The sequence below is a fragment of the Anguilla rostrata genome, chromosome 4, assembly GCF_018555375.3.
Source record: "Anguilla rostrata isolate EN2019 chromosome 4, ASM1855537v3, whole genome shotgun sequence".
NCBI classification, from domain to species: domain Eukaryota; kingdom Metazoa; phylum Chordata; class Actinopteri; order Anguilliformes; family Anguillidae; genus Anguilla; species Anguilla rostrata.
The window spans coordinates 46,085,537-46,113,535 of NC_057936.1; the positions used below are offsets into that span (position 1 = coordinate 46,085,537).

General features: G+C 47.3%; 1 protein-coding gene across 5 annotated transcripts; it reads left to right on the plus strand.

The window, feature by feature from the left end:
- The first annotated feature begins 201 nt into the window (after positions 1-201).
- On the plus strand, positions 202-27,998 carry ncapg2 (non-SMC condensin II complex, subunit G2). Of its 5 annotated transcripts, none has more exons than XM_064332763.1 (29): positions 202-290; positions 816-923; positions 1,654-1,845; positions 3,921-4,035; positions 5,147-5,304; positions 5,989-6,123; positions 6,677-6,771; positions 7,255-7,324; positions 7,555-7,641; positions 8,029-8,121; positions 8,514-8,639; positions 8,831-9,010; positions 9,433-9,585; positions 12,121-12,343; positions 14,846-14,949; positions 18,271-18,444; positions 18,840-18,910; positions 18,996-19,149; positions 19,629-19,802; positions 20,339-20,455; positions 20,629-20,661; positions 20,979-21,119; positions 22,815-22,914; positions 24,236-24,426; positions 25,039-25,182; positions 25,330-25,433; positions 25,927-26,027; positions 26,244-26,346; positions 27,802-27,998. In XM_064332763.1, the coding sequence occupies exons 2-29, from the start codon at positions 846-848 to the stop codon at positions 27,851-27,853; spliced, it is 3,468 nt and encodes a 1,155-aa protein (XP_064188833.1). In that variant the 5' UTR covers positions 202-290; positions 816-845; the 3' UTR covers positions 27,854-27,998. The 5 variants fall into 5 exon arrangements, with proteins under 5 accessions (XP_064188833.1, XP_064188831.1, XP_064188836.1 ...); XM_064332761.1 differs by having other exon boundaries at positions 203-290; positions 19,626-19,802; XM_064332762.1 differs by lacking the exon at positions 202-290 and adding an exon at positions 409-657 and having other exon boundaries at positions 19,626-19,802.
- Position 27,999: the final 1 nt, after the last annotated feature.

Below are 27,999 nucleotides of genomic sequence, written 5' to 3' on the forward strand. Positions count from 1 at the left end.
CGACAATTACGAGAATAATATATTTAATATTGCTAGAAACAACTGTAGTTCACACTCAAAAGTGGAGTCAATTTCAGAGACCTTTAAAAGGGTTTACGTTCACCTTTTTGGGTGGTTTTGAATGGGTGGGTTCTCTTGCATTCCACCCTGATTCCACCTCATCCTCGTGCACGAGCGAAGAATGAGCGAGAACGTGCACGTACGCTCGCTTACGTAGTCTAGTCAAAGAAGTTCAATTTTGCGCGGGCTAACGTTACCAGCTGTATGTGTCAAACCAGAACTGTCTTAGGGTAAGTGTAAAATAAATGCCGGATAATTGTGCATGTTTTTTCGAATATTATAATTGGCTGGTTATCATAGGAAAGTTTTATTTTAGTTGGATAAATCTAGCGTCCATGGTGGGGAACTGGCACTGTTGGGAAAGTTTTGAAAGTTGTTTTGATTTTGCGCCGTGGATTTGAAACCGTGGCTAGCTAGCTAACGAGGATTGCTAGTCACACTAGCGTTAACTAGACTAGTTAACTTCATCAATAAGTCCAGCACAATAACGTTAATTGAATTTCGCTATAGTGACTTTAGTAACGTGACATTTTGGTTAACGCTACCTAACGTTAATTCATAAGGATTTTGTGATCTTCAAGGAAGCTAGACTAACAGGTTACTAACCGTATTCTTGTTTATGGTTAATGTTAGCTGCTGTAGTAAAAATGGATAACAACTAGCTAACTTATAACTCGCATTTCCATTGTTATACATTTTTGAGTTACACACAATAGCTTATTTCTGTTTCGTTGTTTGTGTTTCATCGGTACCAGCACCTTTAAGACATTGTCAGCGAGCTGAAAATGCATAAGCGAGAAGCGTTTCTACGGTCTGTCAGAAAAGAAAATGTACTGGAGTTCCTGAACTTTATCCAACTACATGTAAGTAACGTTGACGCTGGTATTGCTATAGCTAAATTGCTCATTTCATAGCTAATCAGCTAGCCTGGCAAGTGCTGTTTTTTTTTTTTTTTTTAAGTGTAGCTGGATAATAACGTGGGTGGTCAACTGACAATACCTCTCATTACATATTGCAAACCTCGGTATAACGGTGAATGTCATTAACTGGATTATTGCATTCTAGATTTTCCTACACCTTGTTCTAACGAGTGCTAAGGAATATATTATTTGTGCTGATTCTTTGGGAGTTTTGTATGCACATTTTGTTCATTAAAACCTGGACAACATATTGCTTATACTTAAGTCCAGCAGTCTTGGTCTGGATCTCCATGGCTGTCTTGAACTTTTGATTGTTGTGGTTATGTCTCAAATGCTGACGCTACCGTGATGTCACACAGTGCCGATGTGTGACACCCAATGATCTGTATGTAGTTCAGTGGTGACACCAGATTCTCAGACACTGGCATAACGCACTTCCTTCCTCCCCACATCTATACCAACGTAGGTCTCCTATAAAAATGTATTTTGTCCTATAAAACAATACATGTGCCACGTTTCGTTTTTCCACTACTAAATGATATAACAATATTCTTTAATCCCTCTTGGAAAATTTGGTGTCACTGTACTTAATGTGCCTGTCCAATTTCCTGCTTCTCACATGCAGACTTAAAAATAGGTTCTTTAAAAACTCTGCTTATCTCCTGCTGTCCAGAAGGACAATGCAGACCCTTTTGACTTGGAGGAGGTGCTGCAGGAGCTGCCGAAGGGCCAGAGGGAGGCGCTGTGGGAGAGACTGACCAGGCTCCTGGTGGACACGCTCGCAGCGTTCCCCATGGAGCGCTGGAACAATGGCATGGAGAACGACAGTGAGGACGAAATGGAAGTGGAGGAGTCTGCTGACCTGGTGAGGTTGCCACGCACACACACACACACACACTCATACACTTGCACACACTCACGCATTCACATGCACACACACTCACATGCATTCACGTGCACACAGGCACTCACACGCGCACACACACACAGGCACTCACATGCACACGCATGCACTCGCGCGCACACACACACTCATACATGCATGTACACACACACCCACAATCACACTCGAACACACTCACGCGCACACACACACACTCATACACGCACACTGACACGCACTCACAGGCACTCACGCACACACACACTCATACATGCATGCACATGCACACATACACACACTCACACGCGCTCACATGCGCGCACGCACACACACTCACTCATACATGCACACACACATGCACTCACTCACACACACACACACATGCACTCATTCATGCACACACACGAACACATACACACATGCACACAGACGCACGCACTCACGTGCATACATGCACACACACATGCATACACTCACATGCGCACACACACACATACACGCACGCATGCACGCACACGCACTCACATACTCACACGCGCTCACATGCGCGTGCGCACACACTCACTCATACATGCACACACACATACACTCACACGCACACACACACAAACACATGCACTCATTCATGCACACACGCGAACACACACACACATGCACACAGACACACTCACACGCACGCACTCACGTGCATACATGCACACACACATGCATACACTCACATGCGCACACACACACATACACGCACATGCACGCACGCATGCACGCACACACACTCACATACTCACACACATGCACCTACACAAAAACACTTACATACACACACATACTCACACGCACAATATACACTCACTGGTCACTTTATTAGGTACATCTATCTAGTACTGGGTAGAACCCCCTTTTGCCTCCAGAACAGCCAGAATTCTTCACAGCATGGATTCAACAAGGTGCTGGAAACATTCCTAAGGGATTTTGGTCCATGCTGACTTTATAGTATCACACTGTTCCTGCTGATTTTTCAGCCACACATGCATGCTGCAAACCTCCCATTCCACCTCATCCCAATGATGCTATATTGGATTGTGGTCTGTGGACTGTGCACGCTTTTGGAAATGCTAAAGTCACTGTCATATTCGTGGAACCAGCTATACATGACGTGTGGTTGGTGACATGCCTTATTGTCCTGCTGGAAGTGTCTATTTGAATAAGGTTAGACTGTGGCTATTTAGGGATGAACATGGTCAGCAACAGTGCTTAGGTACTCTGGCATTCAAATGATGCTCAGGTGGTATTAAGGGGTCTACTGTGTGCTGAGAAACATTCCCCACACCATGATATTGCCACCACAAATCTTCAGTCCAGTTTTGGTGATCACACGCGCTCTATAGCCTCATCTTCCTGTTCTTGGCTGACAGGAGCCCGGCATGGTCTTCTGCTGCTGTAGCCCAACCGCTTCAAGGTTCAATGTGTTGTGCGTTTAAAGATGTCATTCTGCACACCACTGTTACAAAAAAGCTGTTATTTGAGCATGTGTGGCCTTTCTGTTCAAACAAGTCTGCCCATTCTCCTGGGACCTCTCTCATTAACAAGTTTTCAGCCACAGAATTGCTGCCTGCTGAAAGTTTTTTGTTTATCGCACTATTCTCTGTAAAAAAAAATAAAATAAAAAGTCCCAGGAGGGCAGCTGTTTGTGAGACGTTGGAACCACCATGTCTGGCACCAACAGGCATACAATGGTCAGAGTCGCTTAGATAATGTATCTTGCCCATTCTAATATTTGGTTCAACAAAAAAAGCATGACTTATTCTCTAAAACTATGTACAGTAAAGCGTGAAATAGGGAGCCGTTAGGCATGACTTTATCCTGTGGAAAGTGGCTTCGTAGAATGATATTTCCGTACTTCAAACTTAAATTGTCTTGAATGTGTATTATCACTGATGCGTGATTTCATTCTCATTGGCTTTTAAAAACAATTGCTAGATATTGTGACGTGTTTTTTATTTTTGATTAATTTTTTAATGATGCCTTTAATCCAATTGAGGCGTTCTCTGCCTGTCCAGAAACAAACTATGGCGGTTGTTGCGGGGGTGACTGCAGTGGCTACTGCCTCTGTAGCTGTGATCCAGGAGGACGACACTTACGGTGTGCTGCTGGAATGCGCCAACATATTAAACGGTGAGTGGGGTCATGTATTTAAACAGAAACAGGTTAAGCGTGTGGATGTGCTTGCTTTTGGTCACTTCATCACGTATCGTGCTAACATTTCCCAGGTGACCACCTGCAGTAGTACTGGTCACTATACAGGTGACCACTGCGTCGTTAGTGGTTGCTGTCCTGCAGTTAGCCCTGTAGTAGTCCTGGTATCTATTTCCAGGTATCACTTTGCAGTATTAGTGTTCTGTCTCTCCAGGTGTTAGGGCTAGAGTTAGGGTTAGTAATGGAGTGGGGTTAGGGTATAGGGGGGTTAGTAACCTTGGTTAGAGTTAGTGTTTGGGTTAGTAACAGGTTTAGGGGGCTAGTAATGGTTTTAGGGTTAGTAACAGGTTTTGAGGGTTAGTAGTGGTTTTAGGGTTAGTATCGGGTTTGGGGGTTAGTAATGGGGTTTGGGTTAACGTTAATAACAGGTTTTGAGGGTTAGTAATGGTTTTAGGGTTGGTAATGGGTTTTGGGGTTAGTAACGGGGTTTGGGTTGGCGTTAATAACAGGATTAGGGGGGCTAGTAATGGTTTTATGGTTAGTAATGGGTTTTGGGGGTTAGTAATGGTTTTAGGGTTAGTAACGGGTTTGGGTTAGCGTTAGTAACAGGTTTTGCGGGGTTAGTAACAGGGTTAGTGTTAGTAACAGGTTTTGGGGGGTTAGTAATGGTTTTAGGGTTAGTAATGGGTTTGGGGGGTTAGTAATGGTTTTAGGATTAGTAACGGGTTAGTGTTAGTAACAGGTTTTGGGGGGTTAGTAATGGTTTCAGGGTTAGTAACAGGGTTAGTGTTTGTAACAGGTTTTGGGGGGTTAGTAATGGTTTTAGGGTTAGTAACGTGTTTAGAGGGTTAGTAATAGTTTTGGGGGGTTAGTAATGGTTTTGGGGTTAGTAACGTGTTTAGGGGGTTAGTAATAGTTTTGGGGGGTTAGTAATGGTTTTAGGGTTAGTAACGGGTTTGGGTTAGCGTTAGTAACAGGTTTTGGGGGGTTAGTAGTGGTTTTAGGGTTAGTAACGTGTTTAGGGGGTTAGTAATAGTTTTGCGGAGTTAGTAATGGTTTTAGGGTTAGTAACGGGCTTGTGTTCCTGCAGGTATTCTGAGCGGCCTGCCAGCCTCGGAGGTGCTGGTGCAGCAGGGGGTACAGCAGCTGTGTGAGGCCTGGTGGGTGAAGGGGCTGGAGGGGCGGGAGGAGCTGGGCAGGACGGCCTTTCTGCTTTGCCTGGAGAAGAGCCTCATGCTCAACAAGCCGGTAATGGAGCGCTCACCGCTGCTCTTAACTGGCCTGTGTGGCTTTCAGCTAGAAATGAAAACTCATTGACTTCTGCAAGGAGGCATTTACCTTCAGCTGAACGCAGGGAAATCGCACATGTTGCTCTCGATGCCAGGGGCTTGTGTCAGGGGACTTTGCATAATATTACACGGGTGCCGGTTCACCCTTAAAATGAAACTGCATGAGAGTCTTTGCATTACTAAAATGTCTTGATCCAACAATGAAAGATTTTTACAGTATCTTTTTGAAGATTTGATTAGTCTAACAATAAGGCCTTCAGTCTTGTTGATAAGTTTCTAATTTATTTATTCTGATTTAGATTCACTACGGCATTTGCTTTTACTATTTTTGATATTCCTAAAATATTTTAAAGTAGAACCTTAGCTGGGTCCCTCTTGTTTCCAAAAGAGTCCACGTCAAGTTTTTGCTAACATTTTTACTAGCAGAAATATTTGCTTATTTGCAGCCTCTGATATCCCAGTTGCTGGTAGAAGGATTTTCATCCTCGTGAGTGCGGTGTAGTTGCAGTCTGTGAGGAATGTTACTTCCTGGTGTGAGCGGACGCTGTTCTGCAGAGGGAGGATGTTAAACGGGTGGACGCTGCAGAGCGCTCTGGCGGGTCTGTGCGGTGTGTAACGTCTGCCCGTCTCTCCGGTCCCCCAGTGGGCTGAGATGCAGAGGCTGTGGAGCCTGCACGAGGTGCTGCTCACGCTGGACTTTGAGGCGGAGGACAGTAGAGAGGTGGCCGACCTGCTGCTGCAGTGCTTCCTCAGCGTGGCCCACATCCGCCGTGAGGAGGTGAGCTGAGCCGAGCCCCCCCGTCACCCCCGCCTGCAGCGCTGCGCCCCCTGCTGGGCCACTGGCTCGGTGCACTCTCTCTCTCTCTTCCTGGGATTGCTCATCATCTGTTCAGTCTTTTGCTCTCTCCATCTCTCTCCCTCTCTATCTCCCTGGGATCACTCACTATCTGTTCAGTCTTTTGCTCTCTCCATCTCTCTCCCTCTCTATCTCCCTGGGATCGCTCACTATCTGTTCAGTCTTACGCTCTCTCCATCTCTCTCCCTCTCTATCTCCCTGGGATCACTCACTATCTGTTCAGTCTTTTGCTCTCTCTATCTCTCTCCCTCTCTATCTCCCTGGGATCGCTCACTATCTGTTCAGTCTTACGCTCTCTCCATCTCTCTCCCTCTCTATCTCCCTGGGATCACTCACTATCTGTTCAGTCTTTTGCTCTCTCCATCTCTCTCCCTCTCTATCTCCCTGGGATCGCTCACTATCTGTTCAGTCTTACGCTCTCTCTCGTCTCAATCCCCGTGTTTACTGTCTCTCTCTCTCGTATCTGCTCTGACAGGGAAGGCGTTTTCTAACCTTCCTGTTCAGCTGGGATGTGAAATTCATCGGCATGATTCACGGGACGATTAAAAACCAGCTGCAGTTCTTTCCCAAGTGAGTGTCCGCCTGAGTGTGCAAACGCCATCACATCTCCTAATCTCACTGTCCTGTGGGATACTTTAGTGACTAGCCACACACACACCTGAGCAGCAGGAACAGGAGAGCTTCACTATCAGTGAAGAGTTTCTGTTTTCTTGTGCTTGGTTCATTTGCACATTTAAGCTGGCTAATCTTTGTTGGTGGTTTAGTGACTGGGGCCTGTATATTCATGTTGTGATCTTCAGGATCAGCATCTTCACTAACTTGCAGATTGTAAATATTCCTTGCCAGCTAAAACATAAACCCAACTTCTCAAGTTAAGATTTGTTCATTGGCTTATTTTCAATGTTAATTGTTTCATAAATCCAGAGTGAAGTCCATTAATGCAATGCATCTTCTGCTTTGATGGAATTAAAGGGTTTGATATTTTACATTGTTCGCTCACCATTTTGTCGCATGTGGATTAGCCTGAGTGCATATCGTCTCTGTTTGTTGTAGGGTCATCACAGATCATGTGGCTGAGATATATTTCAGAGCGTGGAAGAAGGCCTCTGACTTGTTCCTTCAGGTATATTTACAGGTTTTAACCCAAACTACAGTTTGCTATGTTACCCTGCACTATAGCTGCATGTTATTACACTGGCCTGCACCCTCTCCCCTTTATAAGATAGGCAGATAGCCTGAAAAACACACATTAAAGCAATGATGTGTCCAGTCTGTGGATTGTCGTGTGGTTTTATATAATATAAAATGGTGGGGCGTGTGCTCTGAGTTTTTGTTCATCTTGTTTTGCTCTAGGAGATCGAGACGACCTGTATCCAGGACTTCATGCAGTATGCAGTTCTCTTGTACAGGAATACCCCCGTCCATGGCAAAGTGAGACAGGTAGTACAGCTAAAGTCAATGCTGCAGGTACACACGGCAGCCTGTGATAATGCACGCAGTGAGCTCTACACCGCTGCCAGAGCCGTCTCCTGTGTGTTCTCATCTGCCCGCTTTAATGGCTGATGCTGAATATTACCCACCATTCCTGCAAGTGAGAGAGAGTGTCATCGCCCATGCAGAACGGTGGAGATTCAGCAGCCGCTGTATCGCTGGATAGAGAGCATTCTGAGCGTTCGCACGTCTGTAATGCAGAGCTGAGGTGCTGCTGGTGTGAGGTACTGAAGGTGGAGGTCGCGTGAGGCCAGAGCTGTGTGCTTCTGGCGCAGCGTCTGAAGCTGGGTTTTCTGCGTTAATGATGTGAATGTGCACTTCTGTCCCCCTGTCCAGATTCTGAGCTACTTTCACAAGCAGAAGCTTCGGCAGGGTGTGGACGAGATGCTGCACAGGCTCTACAAACCCATTCTGTGGAGAGGCCTGAAGGTACAGCGTGGCTATGGCTTTCTAACTGAGCTCCTGGGAAGTGCGTTCCACAGAACTGCTAAATTACGTTGCAGAGTGAAAAGAACTGCTGAAGAAGTTTGGCCCCTGAATGTCTTCCAGTGGGTGTACATATAGGGCTCCAGACCGCCCACTCTCATCTCTACACACTCTAGACGAGGGTCTGTTTTCCAATACAGTGCCAGTGGTTCAAACACCGTGGCCTGAGCAACATATTTTTGGCTTTCTGGCTTAAGTGAATTCAACTTCATGCTCTTGATGAAAACTGCTGAGCAGTTTTTGACAGCGTTGACAAACACAACGTGTAAAATGTGCAGGATTTGGCACCTTTTAGTGATCTGCGCTGATGGTCTGCTGACGTGTTGCCCACGCAGGCCGCTAACTCAGAGGTGCGCGCCAACGCGGCCCTGCTCTTCACCGAGGCCTTCCCCGTGCAGGACCCCAGCCTCAGCAGCGAGATGATGGACAGCGCCATCCAGAGACAGCTGGACACACTGTTTGTGAGTTACTGCCTTCCCCACAAGTGCTGCTGGTTAACTCAAATAGTAAGAAAGGACTTGCTGTTGCCTGCTGTCTGCTGTCAAAGTGTGACCGTTGAGATCATAACGTGTCGTGTAACGTTTGCAAAGCTCGCGAGGAGCTGGAGTTTTGACGTTTGTTGTTGAAGATTTTGGGTTTTTGCGCTGAACAGTCTCTTCTGGAAGACCCCCAGCCGTTGGTTCGCTCCACAGCGGTGCTGGGCGTCTGCAAAATCCTGGCAAAGTACTGGGAGGTGATCCCTCCCACCATCCTGACCGACTTCCTGAAGAGGCTGGTGCTGGAGCTGGCGGCGGACGTGAACTCGGCAGACGTGCGGTGCTCCGTGTTCAAGGTAAAGCCGCGGCGCTCTGTGATCCGATCTGGGTTAGACTGACAGCCTCCAGCGATTACGGGAGGGCCTCAGGTCTAAATGGACAGACTGCATTTATATAGCGCTTTTATCCAAAGCGCTTTACAATTGATGCCTCTCATTCGCCAGAGCAGTTAGGGGTTAGGGGTTAGGTGTCTTGCTCAAGGACATTTCGACACGCCCAGGGCGGGGTTTGAACTGGCAACCCTCCGACTGCCAGACAATCGGTCTTACCTCCTGAGCTATGTCACCCCAAGTCTAAAAATGTGATTCATTCCGATTCTCACATCTTGCGCTATTCAGAGGCTCGGCAGAGCGCATTGGAGGTTTGGGGAAAATGCTACGGTAGGCTAAAAAGAGCCCGCCGCTCACGGCCGCGTGACCCTGCTGTGATTGCCCCTCAGTGCATGACGATCATCCTGGACAACAACATGTGCCACCCCTTGCTGGAGCAGCTTCTCCCAGCGCTGAAGAACAGCCTGCACGACCACTCGGAGAAGGTGCGCGTGGCCTTCGTGGACCTGCTGCTCAAGATCAAAGCCGTCCGGGCGGCCAAGGTGAGCCCGCGTCGCGGCGGTGCCCGCGTCGGTGCCCGCGCTCGTCTGAATGCGTAGTGAAAACGGGTGGGAATAAAGGAACCTGGCTTAGCTGAACTCATCCCTGGAGAACACGGGGAACCTCGTCAGCGTCTCTGCATGACGGGCGACGGAAGGCTCGTGCTTTACTGAGCGTTTACATTACATTACATTACAGGCATTTGGCAGACGCCCTTATCCAGAGCGACGTACAACAAAGTGTATAACCATAACCAGGAACAAGTATGACGAAACCCCTAGAGAGAAGTACCGGTCCAAGTACAGGGAACAACCGCATAGTTCAACTTGGACCCTGGTGGTTAAACTGATTAACACTAACAACGAGAACGGCAACAACGCAATCTATGGAAAAATAAAAATAAATAAAATACAAGTAGTCGTTAAGACTGGCGCATCAACTAAGTCACCTATTAGACAGCTGCCTAGTTACAACCCTAAGTTTAGTCATTTACAGGGGGGGAAGGGAGGGATGGGGAGAGGTGCAGCCTGAAGAGGTGGGTCTTCAGTCGTCGTTTGAAATGGGTCACAGTCTCAGCTGTTCTGACCTCCACAGGGAGGTCATTCCACCATCGTGGGGCCAGAACAGACAGGAGACGTGTTCTGGAAGTGCAGGTGCGAAGAGGGGGAGGTGCTAGGCGTCCTGAGGTAGCAGAACGGAGGGATCTGGCTGGCATGTAGGGTTTGAATATCTTGTGAAGGTATGCTGGGGCTGATCCCTTGACTGTCTGGTATGCTAGAACCAATGTTTTGAATTTGATGCGAGCTATAACAGGCAGCCAGTGGAGGGTAGTGAGCAGGGGAGTTACGTGGGAGTGTCTGGGGAGGTCGAAGACCAGACGAGCCGCAGCATTCTGAATGAGCTGCAGGGGTCTGGTGGCAGATGCCGGTAGTCCAGCCAGAAGAGAGTTGCAGTAGTCCAGGCGGGATAGAACCATTGCTTGGACCAGGAGCTGGGTTGAGTAGGTGGTGAGAGGGGCGGATTCTGCGGATGTTGTATAGGAAAAATCTGCATGCCCGGGTTACTGCTGCAATGTTGTTGGAGAGGGACAGCCTGTTGTCCATCATCACTCCGAGATTCTTGGCGCAGGGTGATGATGTCACTACGGTGTCCCCTAAGGAAATGGAAAAGTCGAGGAGGGGAGAGGATAGAGCAGGAATAAAGATTAGCTCCGTCTTTCCCGGGTTGAGCTTCAGGTGGTGATTGTCCATCCAGCTCTGTATGTCCCTCAGGCAAGCGGAGATGCGGGCGGGGACCTGTGTGTCCGATGGGGAGAAGGAGAGAAAGAGTTGCGTGTCGTCGGCATAGGAATGATAGGACAAGCCATGGGCAGATATTACAGGGCCAAGGGATCTGGTGTACATGGAGAAGAGAAGGGGACCAAGGACTGAGCCCTGGGGAACTCCGGTGGTGAGGGGACGGGGTGGTGATACCTTACCCGCCCAGGCAACCTGGAAGGAGCGGTCAGAGAGGTAGGACTCAATCCAGTCAAGGACTGTGCCGCGGATCCCTGTTGCTGCCAGGGAGGACAGGAGGGTAGAGTGGTCCACAGTGTCAAATGCAGCGGAGAGGTCTAGAAGAAGAGGAAGAGGTCTTAAAGAGGAAGCGTGGTCATGGCGAGCCGCTTACTCCCGATAGTTGCGGATGACCTTTTTTAAGATTAATGACAAGCCATTTCTGCCCTCCTCACATCACCCCCTGGTGCTGAGAGTTTGAGTACACCCCCGTTCCTCCCCCCCCGAACATCCATCCGTAAGCAGTGCTTCTGCCCACCTCCGCAGTGTGCTCGAACCCTTCACCTCCGGGGCAGACCTGGAGGCGGCCCAAACCGACATTCCAAATGTCAGGTCCATCATTTCACAACTTATCTCTTGTGGCATTTCATTTCTTCTTTTCTCTTTACCGTGGGCCTCATCAGCAGCTGGGGTACAGCAGACAGGCAGTGCACTCAAAAACACTTTCGCCCAGGCGATAATGAAAGGGCTGATGTTTTCTGAAGGAGGCCGTTGATTGCATTTTGTTGCATATTAATGCAGAGAGGTTTGCCCCTCGTGTCATGAAGTGGGAATGCATTTAAACTCCAGGGTCTCTGCAGCCTTGATTGTGCTCGATTTTAAATGTGGATAATACAAGGTTGCGAAAGCGCATTGTGCTAGAATGTTCTTTTCCCTTAGATCTATCCATCCTAGTACATTGAAAATGCAATGACGTATGGTGCCATTAGCATTCTGTTTTCCAAGGCATGCAAGCTCGCTGATAAACTGTTAGCACGATTGTAAATCATGTATTAATGTCCTGTTAACATTTTATCTTAGGCCATTATAAAGTAATTAATTCACAAATAAGGTCACTGTAAACTTTTTTAAAATTCAGTGATGTCCTTGACGCCCTTTAATTATGCGTTAGAATTACTGCACCGACCTCACGCACGGTGTGCGGCGACGTGGGCCTCCCTGTGACGTGACGTGTGCTGCATACGTCGTTCTGCTCCCTTCCAGTTTTGGAAAGTGTGCTCTATGGAGCATCTCCTGGCCCGGCTGGCGATCGACTCGAACCCCGTCTCCAAGCGCATCACCAGCCTCCTTTTCAACTCCTTCTTCCCCGTCAACCAATCGGAAGAGGTGTGGTGCGAGCGGTGTGTGACGCTCATTCAGATGAACCCCACGGCTGCCAGGAAGTTTTACCAGCATGCGCACGCCTACACGGCCCCGACCAACATAGGTGAGCTCCTCCCACCAAGCTAAAGTGCCTACACAGCCCCGACCAACATAGGTGAGCTCCTCCCACCAAGCTGAAGTGCCTACACAGCCCCGACCAACATAGGTGAGCTCCTCCCAGCAGACTAAAGTGCCTACACAGCCCCGACCAACATAGGTGAGCTCCTCCCACCAAGCTAAAGGGCCTACACAGCCCCGACCAACATAGGTGAGCTCCTCCCACCAAGCTGAAGTGCCTACACAGCCCCGCCCAACATAGGTGAGCTCCTCCCACCAAGCTAAAGTGCCTACACAGCCCCGCCCAACATAGGTGAGCTCCTCCCACCAAGCTAAAGTGCCTACACAGCCCCGACCAACATAGGTGAGCTCCTCCCACCAAGCTAAAGTGCCTACACAGCCCCGACCAACATAGGTGAGCTCCTCCCACCAAGCTAAAGTGCCTACACAGCCCCGACCAACATAGGTGAGCTCCTCCCACCAAGCTAAAGTGCCTACACAGCCCCGCCCAACATAGGTGAGCTCCTCCCACCAAGCTAAAGTGCCTACACAGCCCCGCCCAACATAGGTGAGCTCCTCCCACCAAGCTAAAGTGCCTACACAGCCCCGCCCAACATAGGTGAGCTCCTCCCACCAAGCTAAAGTGCCTACACAGCCCCGCCCAACATAGGTGAGCTCCTCCCAGCAGACTAAAGTGCCTACACAGCCCGACCAACATAGGTGAGCTCCTCCCACCAAGCTAAAGTGCCTACACAGCCCCGACCAACATAGGTGAGCTCCTCCCACCAAGCTAAAGTGCCTACACAGCCCCGACCAACATAGGTGAGCTCCTCCCACCAAGCTAAAGTGCCTACACAGCCCCGCCCAACATAGGTGAGCTCCTCCCACCAAGCTAAAGTGCCTACACAGCCCCGACCAACATAGGTGAGCTCCTCCCACCAAGCTAAAGTGCCTACACAGCCCCGACCAACATAGGTGAGCTCCTCCCACCAAGCTGAAGTGCCTACACAGCCCCGACCAACATAGGTGAGCTCCTCCCACCAAGCTAAAGTGCCTACACAGCCCCGCCCAACATAGGTGATCTCCTCCCACCAAGCTAAAGTGCCTACACAGCCCCGCCCAACATAGGTGAGCTCCTCCCACCAAGCTGAAGTGCCTACACAGCCCCGACCAACATAGGTGAGCTCCTCCCAGCAAACTAAAGTGCCTACACAGCCCCGACCAACATAGGTGAGCTCCTCCCACCAAGCTGAAGTGCCTACACAGCCCCGCCCAACATAGGTGAGCTCCTCCCACCAAGCTGAAGTGCCTACACAGCCCCGCCCAACATAGGTGAGCTCCTCCCACCAAGCTAAAGTGCCTACACAGCCCCGCCCAACATAGGTGAGCTCCTCCCACCAAGCTAAAGTGCCTACACAGCCCCGACCAACATAGGTGAGCTCCTCCCACCAAGCTAAAGTGCCTACACAGCCCCGACCAACATAGGTGAGCTCCTCCCACCAAGCTAAAGTGCCTACACAGCCCCGACCAACATAGGTGAGCTCCTCCCACCAAGCTAAAGTGCCTACACAGCCCCGCCCAACATAGGTGAGCTCCTCCCACCAAGCTAAAGTGCCTACACAGCCCCGCCCAACATAGGTGAGCTCCTCCCACCAAGCTAAAGTGCCTACACAGCCCCGCCCAACATAGGTGAGCTCCTCCCACCAAGCTAAAGTGCCTACACAGCCCCGCCCAACATAGGTGAGCTCCTCCCAGCAGACTAAAGTGCCTACACAGCCCCGACCAACATAGGTGAGCTCCTCCCACCAAGCTAAAGTGCCTACACAGCCCCGACCAACATAGGTGAGCTCCTCCCACCAAGCTAAAGTGCCTACACAGCCCCGACCAACATAGGTGAGCTCCTCCCAGCAGACTAAAGTGCCTACACAGCCCCGACCAACATAGGTGAGCTCCTCCCACCAAGCTAAAGTGCCTACACAGCCCCGACCAACATAGGTGAGCTCCTCCCACCAAGCTAAAGTGCCTACACAGCCCCGCCCAACATAGGTGAGCTCCTCCCACCAAGCTGAAGTGCCTACACAGCCCCGACCAACATAGGTGAGCTCCTCCCAGCAGACTAAAGAAAGCCTCGCAGTGTCATGTGTGATGCACCTCACATTCTGTGTCTCGTCCTGTTTTATGTTTCTAAATCGCTGTCCTAAATCGTTTTTGGCATAGGAGTAATTCATTCTTTCTTGCAAGTCAGATGCTTAAAGTGCCTAATCTAAATATTCTCCCTAATCTGGTTTGATGTTGCACTTAGAAGGTAACTGAGAATAAAGGGGTTTCTTCTCTTTGAACTGTAGCCATCAGACACTGCCTGGGAGGACAGGTATGCAGTCTGCCGTAGTACAGGTTTAAAGGGCACAACTGTACAGCATCAGGACTTTCAGTAATCTCCATCTCTGATCAACGCTGGTCTCCCGCGCAGTAGGTGTGGCCGCTTGTTTAATGTGCCTTGTCATCGCAGCCAAGCTGATGTTGACGATCCGGCGCTGCCTCAACGCCTGCATTCAGCGGAACGGGCAGGAGGACCCGAACGAGACGGAGAGCAGCAACAAGGAGAACACCAGCGTGAGTCAGACCGCTGCTCGTGTGTCCGAATGCACTTCACTTACCCCACACCCCGAACGCCCCGAAACCATCTGACCATAAGCACTTCATATTCGGAGGCGGCAGTTCAAAATGAGACCAGACGCTGGCGTTCGAGTGGGTCGTTTTTAAAGACACCCCCTGTTTGCTGTCTGGACCCCTATAGCTGCTGATGCCAGCCTGCAGTATCCAATTCCAACCAATTCTCAACCGGTTGTTGTCACCTCTTCTCATCAGTGGGAGTTGTGCTTCACCTCTAATTGGTGTTTTAGAGAGCTGCTTATTATTATACACTCTGATTGGTGTTTTAGAGAGCTGCTTATTATTATACACTCTGATTGGTGCTTTAGTGAGCTCCATGTTATTATACACTCTGATTGGTGCTTTAGAGAGCTGCTTATTATTCAGGGTTCGTACGGTCATGAAAAACCTGGAAAAGTCATTGAAATTTAAAATGCAATTTCCAGGCCCTGGAAAAGTTATGGAAAATAATATTTTTTGAAAAGTTTTGGAAAAGTAATGGAAATATAGCTACAGTTGCATCAAATACAATTGCTAATTAATCCAATCATAAAAATAGTATGTATAGTAATAAAACGTAAATTGGCACGTAACCTTCGTGGTATTTTGGTGGTGTGAGAAGTTAATTCGGTCTGGCTCAGTCTGTTTACAGGCACGCCCAACAGGCACGCTTCTGCTAATGTAGCAGTTAGTAAACGTAGGCCCTACTGTGCCAACAATATGCCAGGGAAGTGCAGCTTCAATTATATATCAGGGCTCGAAATGAACTTTCTTTACTTGGTAGCACTGGTGCTACCAATTTCAAAAAGTTAGGAGCACCCACCAAAATGTAAGGAGCACCAACAATATATGCAATAGATTTTTTATTGATAAAAAACGACAATAACAGTACGGTTTACAAGTAACAGTTAAACTGTCACGCCTAAAATGTGTCGACTCTTCAAGGAATTGCGTGTTATACATTCAAACGACAAAGCGCTTCTCGTCACATTAATACCGCTAATTAAATCAACCGCCAGTAAACTGCATCGGAGAAATTAGCTGTTTCAACCGGGTCGCTACACAAAACGCTACGTTAATGTTTCAAAAAAAATAAAAATGCCGTAATCGTTCGCTTCAACTTTTCAGCTTTCGATAACGCTAATAAATTGAACATAAACTTTTGTCTTCAGGTAACAAGTAAACGCATTAGCTCTCTGTGTCGCGTGACAGTGGAGCGCTGCAAAAGGGAGTGATTGAAGGCTAATATTAACCAATTTAAAATCAGCATTAAAGGTAAGAATGTCAAGCTCACGATTGATTAGAAGGGTCACCGTCAGCTCACAAGGCACATACTGAGTGTACTAACTAGCGAATGTACAGAGAAAGAGACGTTCGACTGAAAAAAAAAAAAAAAAGGTTGCACCAGAACAATTATTTGCACTCGCACAAATGCTCCCAATTATATTTCGAAGTCGCACAGATTAAATTTTGGGAGCATATGCGACCAAAATGGTCGCAATTTCGAGCCCTGTTTGAGACATTGACGAAAATGTTAAACTATTCGAATTAAAAAATGAAAGAATGTATCTAAGTGTGTCTGTCTGGTGTTTATTTGTTTTAGAGAGGCACCATATGTTTCAGATGCAGACCTAATTTTACTTAGTGTTACAATAAATAATTTTAAATCGTCCCGCTGAGATAAAGTCATTTGTTTTGGTCATGGAAATTCAGTTAAAGGTTGTGGAGAAGTCATGGAAAAGTCATTGAAAATCATTGGTGAAAAAGTGTATGAACCCTGATTATTATACACTCTGATTGGTGCTTTAGTGAGCTCCATGTTATTATACACTCTGCTTGGTGTTTTAGAGAGCTGCTTATTATTATACACTCTGATTGGTGCTTTAGTGAGCTCCATGTTATTATACACTCTGCTTGGTGTTTTAGAGAGCTGCTTATTATTATACACTCTGATTGGTGTTTTAGAGAGCTGCTTATTATTATATACTCTTGATCGGTGCTTTAGAGAGCCACTTATTATTATACACTCTGATTGGTGCTTTAGTGAGCTCCATGTTATTATACACTCTGATTGGTGCTTTAGTGAGCTCCATGTTATTATACATTCTGATTGGTGCTTTAGAGAGCTGCTTATTATTATACACTCTGATTGGTGCTTTAGTGAGCTCCATGTTATTATACACTCTGATTGGTGCTTTAGTGAGCTTCATGTTATTATACACTCTGATTGGTGCTTTAGTGTGCTCCATGTTATTATACACTCTGATTGGTGCTTTAGAGAGCTGCTTATTATTATACACTCTGATTGGTGCTTTAGTGAGCTCCATGTTATTATACACTCTGATTGGTGCTTTAGTGAGCTCCATGTTATTATACACTGTAGGGTGGGTAGTAGTTACTCTTTAACAGGTGAGAGCCCTGTGCTGCAGCTTAAGGATTCCTGGGGCCATATTCATAAAACCTTTCAGAGTAAGAGTGGTGTATTAGCACTGCAAGTAGAGTGTAAGGCTCCCGCCTGGACATATCTCCTAAATTACTATTTTATCCTTACTTTAATTAAAAATATCGATTGGCAAAAGCAGGAGTTCAAATGATGTGTGAGCCGTGCACTTTGAGTTGAATGTTAGCTTCTTTGTGCCTTTGATTAACTATATTGGGCAGGTACACTTGAACTAGATTTTTTTTTTTTTTTTACGGAGACACTGTAACATAGACACTTTACAGAGAAAACTAAAAAAACCAGGCATGAACCCCCTTAAAAAAAACGAGCAAATGAGGTACAAAAACATTTCCCTGTGGGAAGAAAAACACTCAAAAGATGGTGGAAATATCATGTAGAAATATGAGATGCCTGCCTATCTGTATTAATACTACTTTGAAGGCCGAACTGCCTAACACAGCAGAGAGATTGAAGTGTATTAGGTGTCTCCTCTGTATTTATAGCTGTCATTGATTTTTGTTTTTGTGTCTGATGTTTGTTTTTGTGTCTGATGTTTGTTTTGTGTCTGATGTTTGTTTTTGTGTCTGATGATTGTTTTGTGTCTGATGTTTGTTTTTGTGTCTGTTTGTTTTGTGTCTGATGTTTGTTTTGTGTCTGATGTTTGTTTTTGTGTCTGATGATTGTTTTGTGTTTGATGTTTGTTTTTGTGTCTGTTTGTTTTGTGTCTGATGTTTGTTTTGTGTCTGATGATTGTTTTTGTGTCTGATTTTTGTTTTTGTGTCTGATGTTTGTTTTGTGTCTGATGTTTGTTTATTCTGCGTTTTGGCCCCCTTGGCTCCCAGGTGCTGGAGGACATCCTCACCCTGCAGGACACAGCCACCATGGCCAGCCTGCTGGAGGTGGTGGTCATACTCTGGAGGAGCATCCGCAGGTCCCTGGAGCTCAACCAGGAGGCCCTGCAGTACACAACCGCCAAGTTCGCGGGGGTGCTACCCGAGTACTTCCGTGTCTTTCAGGTACTAAGGAACCTCGGTCACGTTCCTGTGGGAGCGTGCGTGTTTAAGTTGGTGGACGGCAGAGTGGAGTGTAGGTCTGGGCGATATACCACAGTGATAGTTATCGGATGCAGTAACAATTATCGCCACCATGTGGTGTGTTGCCTTTCTTTTTTTTTTTTCTTTTTTCTTTTCTTAAATTGTACCTCATACAGTAGTAAACATCCAAAATTCAGAAGCTTTCAAATGCTTTTGGGGAGAAAATGGCACTACTGTTATCTGTTGGGTGTTGATAAGACCGCCAATTAGCAGCAACACCAAGTGATCATGTGATGTGCATTTCTCAATCACATGGACGCTGCCAGGCCTTGCTTCCAGCCTTAGCTGAGCGCTTGTTTGGTTTCTCATCTTCTCAGGAGGAGCGCTGCACCGTCCCTCTCATCCTCATCGCCTCCTTCATCCCCGCCGCCGCCGTCCCCACCTTCAGGTCGGTCCGGCTCCTCCGGCTCGTCGCCGCGCGGTGACGCTGGCCAGCGGGGGGCGCTGACGTGTCCTCTGTGTCTCTCCCACAGCTGCGGGGTGCTGTCGAAGCTGCGCAGGCTGGAGGCCGGGGCGGCCGCGTCCCAGTACAGCACGCTCATAGACTGCCTGTGCAGCTGGGGGCAGGTGTCCCACATCACCGAGGTCATCGGCGAGTGGCTGAGCGAGGGCCTGCCGCGCAAAACGGTGCGCCCCCCCCTCTTCTCCCCTAAAAATCATCATCTATGCTGCTTTTCAGTCCGGCTGTCCTTTGTTATCATTTATGTTGTTGATTAACCCAACCCCCCTCCCATTCAGAGCAACATTCAGCTTTGAACTTTTTAATGGCCTTCTTGCATTAACTAGATATTACTACATAGCTCATATCAAAATATCTCAGGATACTATTAAAAAATGTGTGTATATATATATATATTTTTTTTTTAATTATTTTTTTTTTAATTGTTGTTTTAAAAAAAAAAAAAAATTTAATCCTTAGTTCCTGGTGGAATCCCACCTACAGTTAAATGCAAAAGTATTTGCTCAGTGACACAAAAGCAGTGAATATGAGGTCAAAGTCCAGTGTGCCAACTTTAGTTTGAGGGAATCTACATCCATATCGGGGGATACGTGTGGGAGTTGCAGCCCTAAATGTGAGTACGTGTGGTGCTGTGATCTCTCAGCAGGGGAAGAGGGACTCTGACCGCAGAGTCCGCATCCAGGAGACCGTGGATGCGAAGCCAGACCTGGGCCTGGAGTACCTGGAGTACCTGCTGACCAGCACCTCCAAACGGGACTGCCTCCTCGCCCTCAAGCAGACCCAGCTCAACCACCTGCTCAAGTCCCTCTCCTCCTGGAAGGTACCTCTGTCCCGGGTTCTTCTGAGGTCACAGGAACGTCAGCACAGGCTGGGCGGCGTTGGGCCGATGGGCATTGAGTAAACCGACAAGCGCCCGTCACTCTAGATGCTAATGCCATTAGCCGTTAGCCCCATTCATTTATGAATGTAACCCATAATCCACCGAGGAGCTTTGTTGCAGTGGAAATGAAAAGCCTGGCAGAGCTTGCTTACGGTGCATCGGAGGTAATGTTTCACATTAATACCTGCCAGGGAGGCGGTTGAAAAGTGGCCTCAGTGTTCTGCAGGGTTACATAAGCAATGAAACGCTGGGGGCGGGGGGAGGGGGGTGGGGGGGGGGGGTATTTGTGCCTTTCCAGCGGGGCCTGAAGCACAGAATGAGCGCATCTGAGCTTTAGTGCTCATGCCCTACGCTCCTTCCCCTCTTTCTCAGTCTGCGCTCGTTCCCCTCTTTCTCAGTCTGCGCTCGTTCCCCTCTTTCTCAGTCTGCGCTCGTTCCCCTCTTTCTCAGTCTGCGCTCGTTCCCCTCTTTCTCAGTCCGCGCTGTACCTCTGCCTGAGCTCCTCGGACATCGGAGGCAGCCAGGCCCAGGCAGAGACCGCGCTGCGAGCGTTCAGCCTGCACGGTCGACTGAGCGCCCATCTCCAGCACAAGGTGAGCGCTCTCTCTCTTTTCCTCCAGTTCACACTTCTGTCCTTCAGTCTCTTTTTGTTTTGACCTTTCTCTGAACCTTTATTAGAGCCTCTCTTAAGTTTAAAGCACAACCAAGGATTTGCTGCTGGCACTGTATGAAAGCGCCCCCCCTGAAAAGGAATAGTTTTTAGCAGTTAAAAGTTGAAAGTGTTGAGTCTAGTGGTGAGGTGAGCGTTTGCCTTTCCTCTCCTGTGGAATAGGGCTGGGTGATTACATATATCACAATGATCATTATCGAGCGCAATGATGGTCATGACGACCAAGTGGTGTAGTGCCTTTCTTTTCATCTTATTCTCTAATTATTCCTGATGCGGTAGTAAACAACCAAAGTTCAGAGGCCACGTGAAATGTTTCTGGGGAGCAGCGTCACCACTGTTATTAGCTGGGTGTGAACAGTTAACAAGACGCTTTAGAAAGGAATTAAGAGAAGGGAGCAGTGGTCTGCACTGTAAGGGTCAGCAGTCTTTATTTCTCCCTTCTGTAGTTCTCGGAGGGCAGGGACTACTTCCTGGGCCTGGAGAACTCTGCAGCATGGGTGGCAGAGAGGGCCCTCCCCTTCATGGTCGCCCCTGACGACGGGAGCGTGTCCCAGCAGCAGCTGGCGCTGGCCAAGCGTGCCGTGGAGGTGAGTGCGTGGTGCAGGTGCCGCAGCCTGCGCACTAAATCTGGGGGTCACGGGTTCAAATCCCACCGGAGGCTCCCTTCTTTTGTACCTTTTTAAGCAGAGCGTTTCATCGCGCGTATGTTCACATCTTACTTTAGCATAAAAATGTCCACATTGCGTATCTGACATTGAAATATATCTGCACTACTACATTCCTGCAGGATAAGGACGTGTTTTGAGCTGACTGAACTGTGATGAAGTTATAACTAGCGCACGCTGGTTATGGACGTGCTTTGTGATGCTACGCTCGTGGGGACCTGTGGGATTGCTGCTGCAGTTGTGCTGTATTTGTTTTCTCTGCATTGTCCCTGGTGTGGCTGGAGCGCGCTGCGAGTGAGGCGTTCATTAATACCGTATGAGCCCGAGAGGGACACGCTCTCCAGGCTGCAGGTCTGCTGCGCTTGGTGTCTGTTATATAAATAGCCAGCAGGCTTTCAGCGTCTTCCCACTGCACATGGGAGAGCACATCAAAGAGACACAGGACCGGCGTTTAGATTTCCTTTCTCTACTGTCACACTGAAGCTGGCCCAGTGGACTCTCCTGAGGATCGGTCACTCTGAAGCAAATGAGGTGGAAGCTGGCCCAGTGGTCTGTCTCCTGCAGATTTGACACTCTGAAGCAAATGAGGCGGAAGCTGGCCCAGTGGACTCTCCTGAGGATCGGTCGCTCTGAAGCAAATCAGGCGGAAGCTGACTTGGTGGTCTGTCTCTCAGGGCTCCATCTCTCTAAAGCGAATGAGGCGGAAGCTGGCCCAGTGGACTGTCTCCTGAGGACCTGTCTCTCTAAAGCAAATGTAGAGGAAGCTGGCCCAGTGGTCTGTCTCCTGCAGATTTGACGCTCTGAAGCAGATGTGGAGGAAGTTGCCCCTGTGGACTCTCCTGAGGATCGGTCGCTCTGAAACGAATGTAGAGGAAGCTGACCCAGTGAGCTGTCTCCTGTCGATCCATCTCTCTGAAGCGAATGAGACAGAAGCAGGCCCAGTGGTCTGTCTCTCGTGAACGATCGATGTTAAAAAGTGGCCATGCACTGATTTGGGCTTAAAAATGTTAAGGTTTCCGTGCGGCTCTTACCCTTGTACAGTACGCCCCACTAGTGATTGATTATTGTTTTTAATAATAAGCATATGTAAGCATATGGTGTCTGTAAATTCCATGCCTCTTGTAATACTCAGACCTCCCTGCATGCTGTCTCATTCCCTCCAGAGGAAAACCAGCGTATTTTACATTCTCAGCTGCTGCATGCAGTTTATTACACACCGAATCCCTGCATTACTTACCTCATGTCTGAAATATATGAAAGTTTTTTTTTTTTTTTTGATGGCATTTATGAAGGAGTAATGGAATGAATGCAAAATGTGTCGACTCGTCCACCATTTTGCATGCGAGCCGCCCTGCTGTTTTCAATATCAGCATCCCCCGGGTCACATGCTCAGTTGTTAATGTGCTGTTCTGTTGTTATTGTGGCCTTGGTAATACCCGATTCACAGTGCCAGTGGGGTGCCTGAATTGTAAGTGCGCAGTCGGTGGTAAAGTAGACGGCAGATGAATTCTGGATTTTCTCCGTGCCGCTCGCTGTTGGCCGCTGCACTGTCCTCCGCTGGGACACTCAGCTCTCAGGCTCTGGCTTTAATGTTGAATTGATGCGCTTTGTTTGCAGACGTGCCTGGCCGTGTGCAGAGACATGGTGATGGTGGGACTTGCGGACGAGGAGTTCAAAGGGCAGGTCCTTCACCTGTGTTCGGTGGTGCTGCTGTCAGGTGACTGTCTGGAGATCGCGGGATTGGTTACTCGTTCATGCTACTCGGACTGCTTCATTTGACTGTTTTTCACCGACATGTTGAAAGTATACTGGTCTGGCACAATTCATCTGCAGTAAATGCAATGTTTGTTAGCTTTTTTTAAAGGCTTTAATTGACATTCAATCATGGAAATGTGGTTTTAATAGAATATTTTCACTTTAATTTATAATTTTGTTAATGAAAAATCTATCAATTTGATATTTATACCTAAATGGAGAGGTTTTTTGTTTTTTCAATTTTTATTCTGGACGGCTTGTGGCTTAAGTTACTGATATGAGCATTAACGTCACTTAAAATGGTTTTAATCATTTTGAAATATGTGAATGTTTTAAAATGGTGGAAAGCCGCGTGCTGTAATGTGCAGATTTATCTGCTCGCCCAGTCCTCAGACGGGTGTGAACGGTGCTTAAGATGGCAGCATGGAAGCACGGTGAAGCAGCGGACATGTTTGCACACCCCCGCTCTGGGCGTTCTGCTGCCCCTGGGCCCGTCCTGACTGCTACTGTACAATCTGGCCTTATTACGCTCCCCCAAGGTCTCAAAAGCTATGGTTTAAAATATCCCCTCCTCACCCAACCGCAACAGTCATGTGACTAAGGCAGTGGCACTGGGAGGTCACTTTGCATTGTGTGTCATTCAGGTGGCATCAGATAACATATCCTCCCTTCCCATGGTGCACTGTGAGCTCACTGGCAATGAGTCGTCCCTTATGAAAATGAAATATGCTCTAATTGCTTGAAGCAAAATGTATTATTTGCATATGGCAACCCTTCATAGTATTCGGACGAGTATACAAATCATATCATGCTATTTTTAGACATGTAATATTTTATTAAAAAATATAGTCTGGTCTGAAATCCAATTATCACTGCATTTTTCCACTTTTGTGTTTGTCTTGTATGGTAGTGCAGTGCGTGTCTGTAAAGGACATGTTCTTGGTTCCATGGAAGGCTGGCATTGTAGCGCAGGAAGGCCTCTTTGTATGGCACATCGCACAGGTGGCCATTAGTATACCCGTTAACACCAGTGCCGGCCCTCCTGCTGCCGCAAACTGCAAGCTCATTGGCTCAGTGCATGCCCCCTGCTGCAATAAACTGAGCTCATTGGCTCAATGCTGGCCCCCTGCTGTAACAAACTGTGAGCTCATTGGCTCAATTCATGCCCCCTGCTGTAACAAACTGAGCTCATTGGCTCAATGCTGGCCCCCTGCTGTAACAGACTGCGAGCTCATTGGCTGACGGCCGTTGTTTAAAGGAAAGTTGTGTGCTCTGTCTTGCAGAGAAGGGCTACCAGTGCCTGCCACAGCTGTTGTCTGTGCTGAAGGAGGTGGCTGAAGACTGCCTGGCCCAGTCTGCCCAGACCCCGAGCGACCAGCTCAGCGTCCTCCTCAGCGTCGTCGCTAACGTCTTCCAGAAGGTTCTGGAGACCGTGGCGCGGACACTGCGCAAGCAGCCAGAAGAGGGCCTGCTGGTAAAGAAATGGGCTGAAGTGGGGGGTCAGAGGTCATTTTGAAAGGCACAGGGTCTTGTGTAAACACACTGCCATGAATTGTGATGCCTTTTACTTGCACTCTCTATTGCAGTCACATGGTTTGTAGTTAGGATGATGTGGGAGTTGATCATATCGTTTCCATACTGAATGAATAGGGGATAGTTTCCTCCTCTAAACTACATTTATCATCGCAGTTGTGTAAAAAACCTTTATATGTCAAATAAAGGAAATCTCAGGAACAGCTGGAAATGGTTTATTCATTTTATTCATTTACCAGCAATAGTATAGTTCTTTTTTTTCTTTTTAAACCAGCATTTGTTGAGCTGTTCAGTTCTATTGTATTGTTTTATGATATGATATTTACAGTACGCAGAGTTGGGTGTGAGTTTTCTGTGTGCGTATGACTGAAGTGACATGTTTTTACTTGACAGCCACAATAAGCAAAAAAATTGACCCAAATTGATTCATTTTTTGTAAATGGTAGTTAGTAGATCACCTCAATATTGCAACTGTAGTGTTAAGATATGTATATCTGGTATAAGAAGCTGTACAGATCTGCTGTGTTTAATAAAGCTTTCTCTTCTGTTGTAGCTTTGCCATTCAACTATGGCAGTTCTGGGAGACTTCCTCAATGTCATCCAGGACTGGAAAACGGCCAATTCAGAGGCCATACACGGGGTCTTTTCAACACTCTTTGCTGCCGTCATTGTGGAAATACGGCACTCTTTTCGCAAGGTAAGGCCTGCGGCATCTGAAGTCTAAATTCCGTTTTCCCTACATTCGTACTATGCAAGTTTCATATTTCACGGTTTCACGTTTCAATCAGAGACTGCCTGCTTGTAGCGTTTGCGCGACAGATCTGAGCTCGGATTCCTCTCGCAGGTCTCGTGTGCGGAGGAGGTGACGACACCGGAAACCGTCCGAGACCTCCCCCCGCTGTCCAGCAGCTTGCTGGCGGTCGTTCTCAAATCCCCCCAGGTCGCCAGGTAACAGCGGAATTCCGCAGTGCTCCGGCGTTCCGGGCGGCAGCGTGGCTAATTGCGTAGTGCGCTACGGGCTTTATCAGCAGGAGGCTGCGGGTTTGATTCCCAGACAGACCGTAGTGTCCTTGTGCATGGTACTCAACTTTAACTGCTTCGGGAATTATCTAGCTGAATAAATGGATAATGTGCTAAATATTGGCTCTCTATGGTGCGTTATATAAGGACAGCTGCAAAGCTGTCTACATCAGGGTTGTTCATCCCTCTTCCTGGCGATCAGTCGTCCTTTAGGATTTCCCTCCACCCCTAACAAAGCACACCTCATGCAACAGCTAGAGATCTTGTTGAGCTACTAATTAGTAGAATCAGGTGTGGAAAATCAGGGTTGAAATGAAAACCTACAGGATGGTAGATCACCAGGTGCAGGGTTGGGCAGCCCCATTCTATATCATGTAAGATCTTTTGCAGAACATTCATGACTGAGTAAATTCTGTCCCAGGTCATTTCTGGCTGAAATCAGTTCATCTGTGGAATCGGAAGCAATTGACGGAATAACTGGACTGGCTGCAATCTTGCACATTTTGGCAGTGGTGCGACAAAGTAAGTCAAAACTGGGCACGCTAAGCATTGGAAATTGTAACTGATTAATATGAAGAGCAGGCCTTCATTTCTAAAATACCGCTAATATATGTACAGAGAACGCTTCACTTTCTCAAATTATGACTTCCACTGTGAATGATTAAGAGACATTAAGTAAGTAAAAATGCATTTATTTTGGTGTGCACATAATTATTTGTACATGCTGTTTGTTTTTAGCAGGCAAATTGAAATCTGATCTGAAAAGCATAGCTGTGCCAATGCAGAGGCAGCTGCAGAAACACTACTCCATCACAGCGGAGGATAGCGGGAGTATTGAGCGGTAAACCACTCCCCGTTCCCTTATTCCATCATTACTTTATTCCTGATTCCCTTATTCCATTGTTTCCTTATTCCCAATTCCCTTATTCCATTATTCCGTTATTCTTTTTTCCATTATTCCCTTATTCCCTGTTCCCTTATTCCTGATTCCTTTATTCCATTATTCCTTATTCCTGATTCCCTTATTTATCGTCCTTGTATTCCCAGTCCCTTATTCCATTATTCACTTATTCCATTTTTCCGTTATTCCCATTCCATTATTCTGTTATTCCCCATTCCCTTATTCCATTATTTTGTTATTCCCTTATTCCATTATTTTGTTATTCCCTTATTCCATTATTCCCCATTCACTTATTCCATTATTCCTTATTCCCTTATCCCCTGTTCCCTTATTCCCAATTCCCTTGTTCCATTGTTCCCTTATTCCATTATTCTGTTATTCCCTGTTCCCTTATTCCCCTGTTCTCCATTCCAGTATTCTCTTATTCACCGTGCATTTATTTAGCCCCCATGCACCTGGGAATGGAGTATACTGCAATATATTGAACATACACAAGTGCACACACACACACATATACACACACATGCCACACGCCTTTTTAAAATAATTTCTTGAAGATGCACTACTGTAAAATATATAAGTCAGTGTTTGAATATATTGCAGTATATTCTACATGGGTATACTTGGCATTTCTGTAATGTGCACTACATGATCAAAAGTATGTGGACACCTGACATCTCATCCAGAATTATGGTCATTAATATGGAGTTGGTCCACCCTTTGCTGCTATAACAACCTCCACTCTTCTTGGAAGGCTTTATACTAGATGTAGGAGCATTGCTGCTGGGATTTGCTTCCATTGAGCCAAAAGAGCATTAGTGAGGTCCGGCATTGATTGGGTGATTAGGCCTGGCTTGCCGTTGGCCTTCCAGTTGATCCCAGAGGCGTTGGATGGGGTTGAGGTCAGGGCTCTGTGCAGGCCAGTCAAGTTCTCCCACACCATTCTCGACAAAACCATTTCTATACATATGAAAAACAAGCCCCAGACCAAGGGGTGTCCAGATACTTTTGGTCATATAGTGTGTATTTGTTGCCATACATTTAAGTCAGTGTACCAATATCTTGTGGTATAGTGTACATGGATGTACTTGGCATTTCTGTAATGTACATGCAAGTTCATGCCTTGCTGCAGTAAATCCTCAGGCTGTTTTCAGTTGAGTTTCTTTCTCCATGCTGTGCTTTTCAAGTGTAATGTTCATTCTCAGCGTTGCTGTTACACTGGACTGGGCTGCTCTTTTGAGCCTTGTGGTTGAAACTAGTGGCTTGACTACTGCGGTTTTCATTTAAGGCCGTTGCTTGGCTTGAGTCTCCACTGGCCGCATTACGGCTGGCCTCTCTGGTGGAGCTTTGGGAGTGCCACCGTTGTAACATCATGTGCTTTACCTTCTGTTGCAGAGTCATTTATGAGTCCGCTGTCAGGATGGTGAATGAGATTTTGATGCCGTGATGGGGGGCGCCCCACACCCCTCGCACCTAGTGCCAGAGGAATGGAAATGTGTGGACCTGCGATCAATAAGTTATTTTGTGTACTTGACCAAATATATTTTGCCCAGACTGTATTAATACATTGAGAATAAAAAGGTCTGCATATGT

What these genes read in the sequence shown, in the direction of transcription:
- ncapg2 (XM_064332761.1), top strand. Translation starts at nt 846, where the DNA reads ATGCATAAGCGAGAAGCGTTTCTACGGTCTGTCAGAAAAGAAAATGTA. An exon ending in AAGCCGTCCGGGCGGCCAAG is followed by an intron (nt 9,586 to 12,120) that starts GTGAGCCCGCGT and finishes GCTCCCTTCCAG; the next exon opens with TTTTGGAAAGTGTGCTCTAT. An exon ending in TGGCCAAGCGTGCCGTGGAG is followed by an intron (nt 21,120 to 22,814) that starts GTGAGTGCGTGG and finishes CTTTGTTTGCAG; the next exon opens with ACGTGCCTGGCCGTGTGCAG.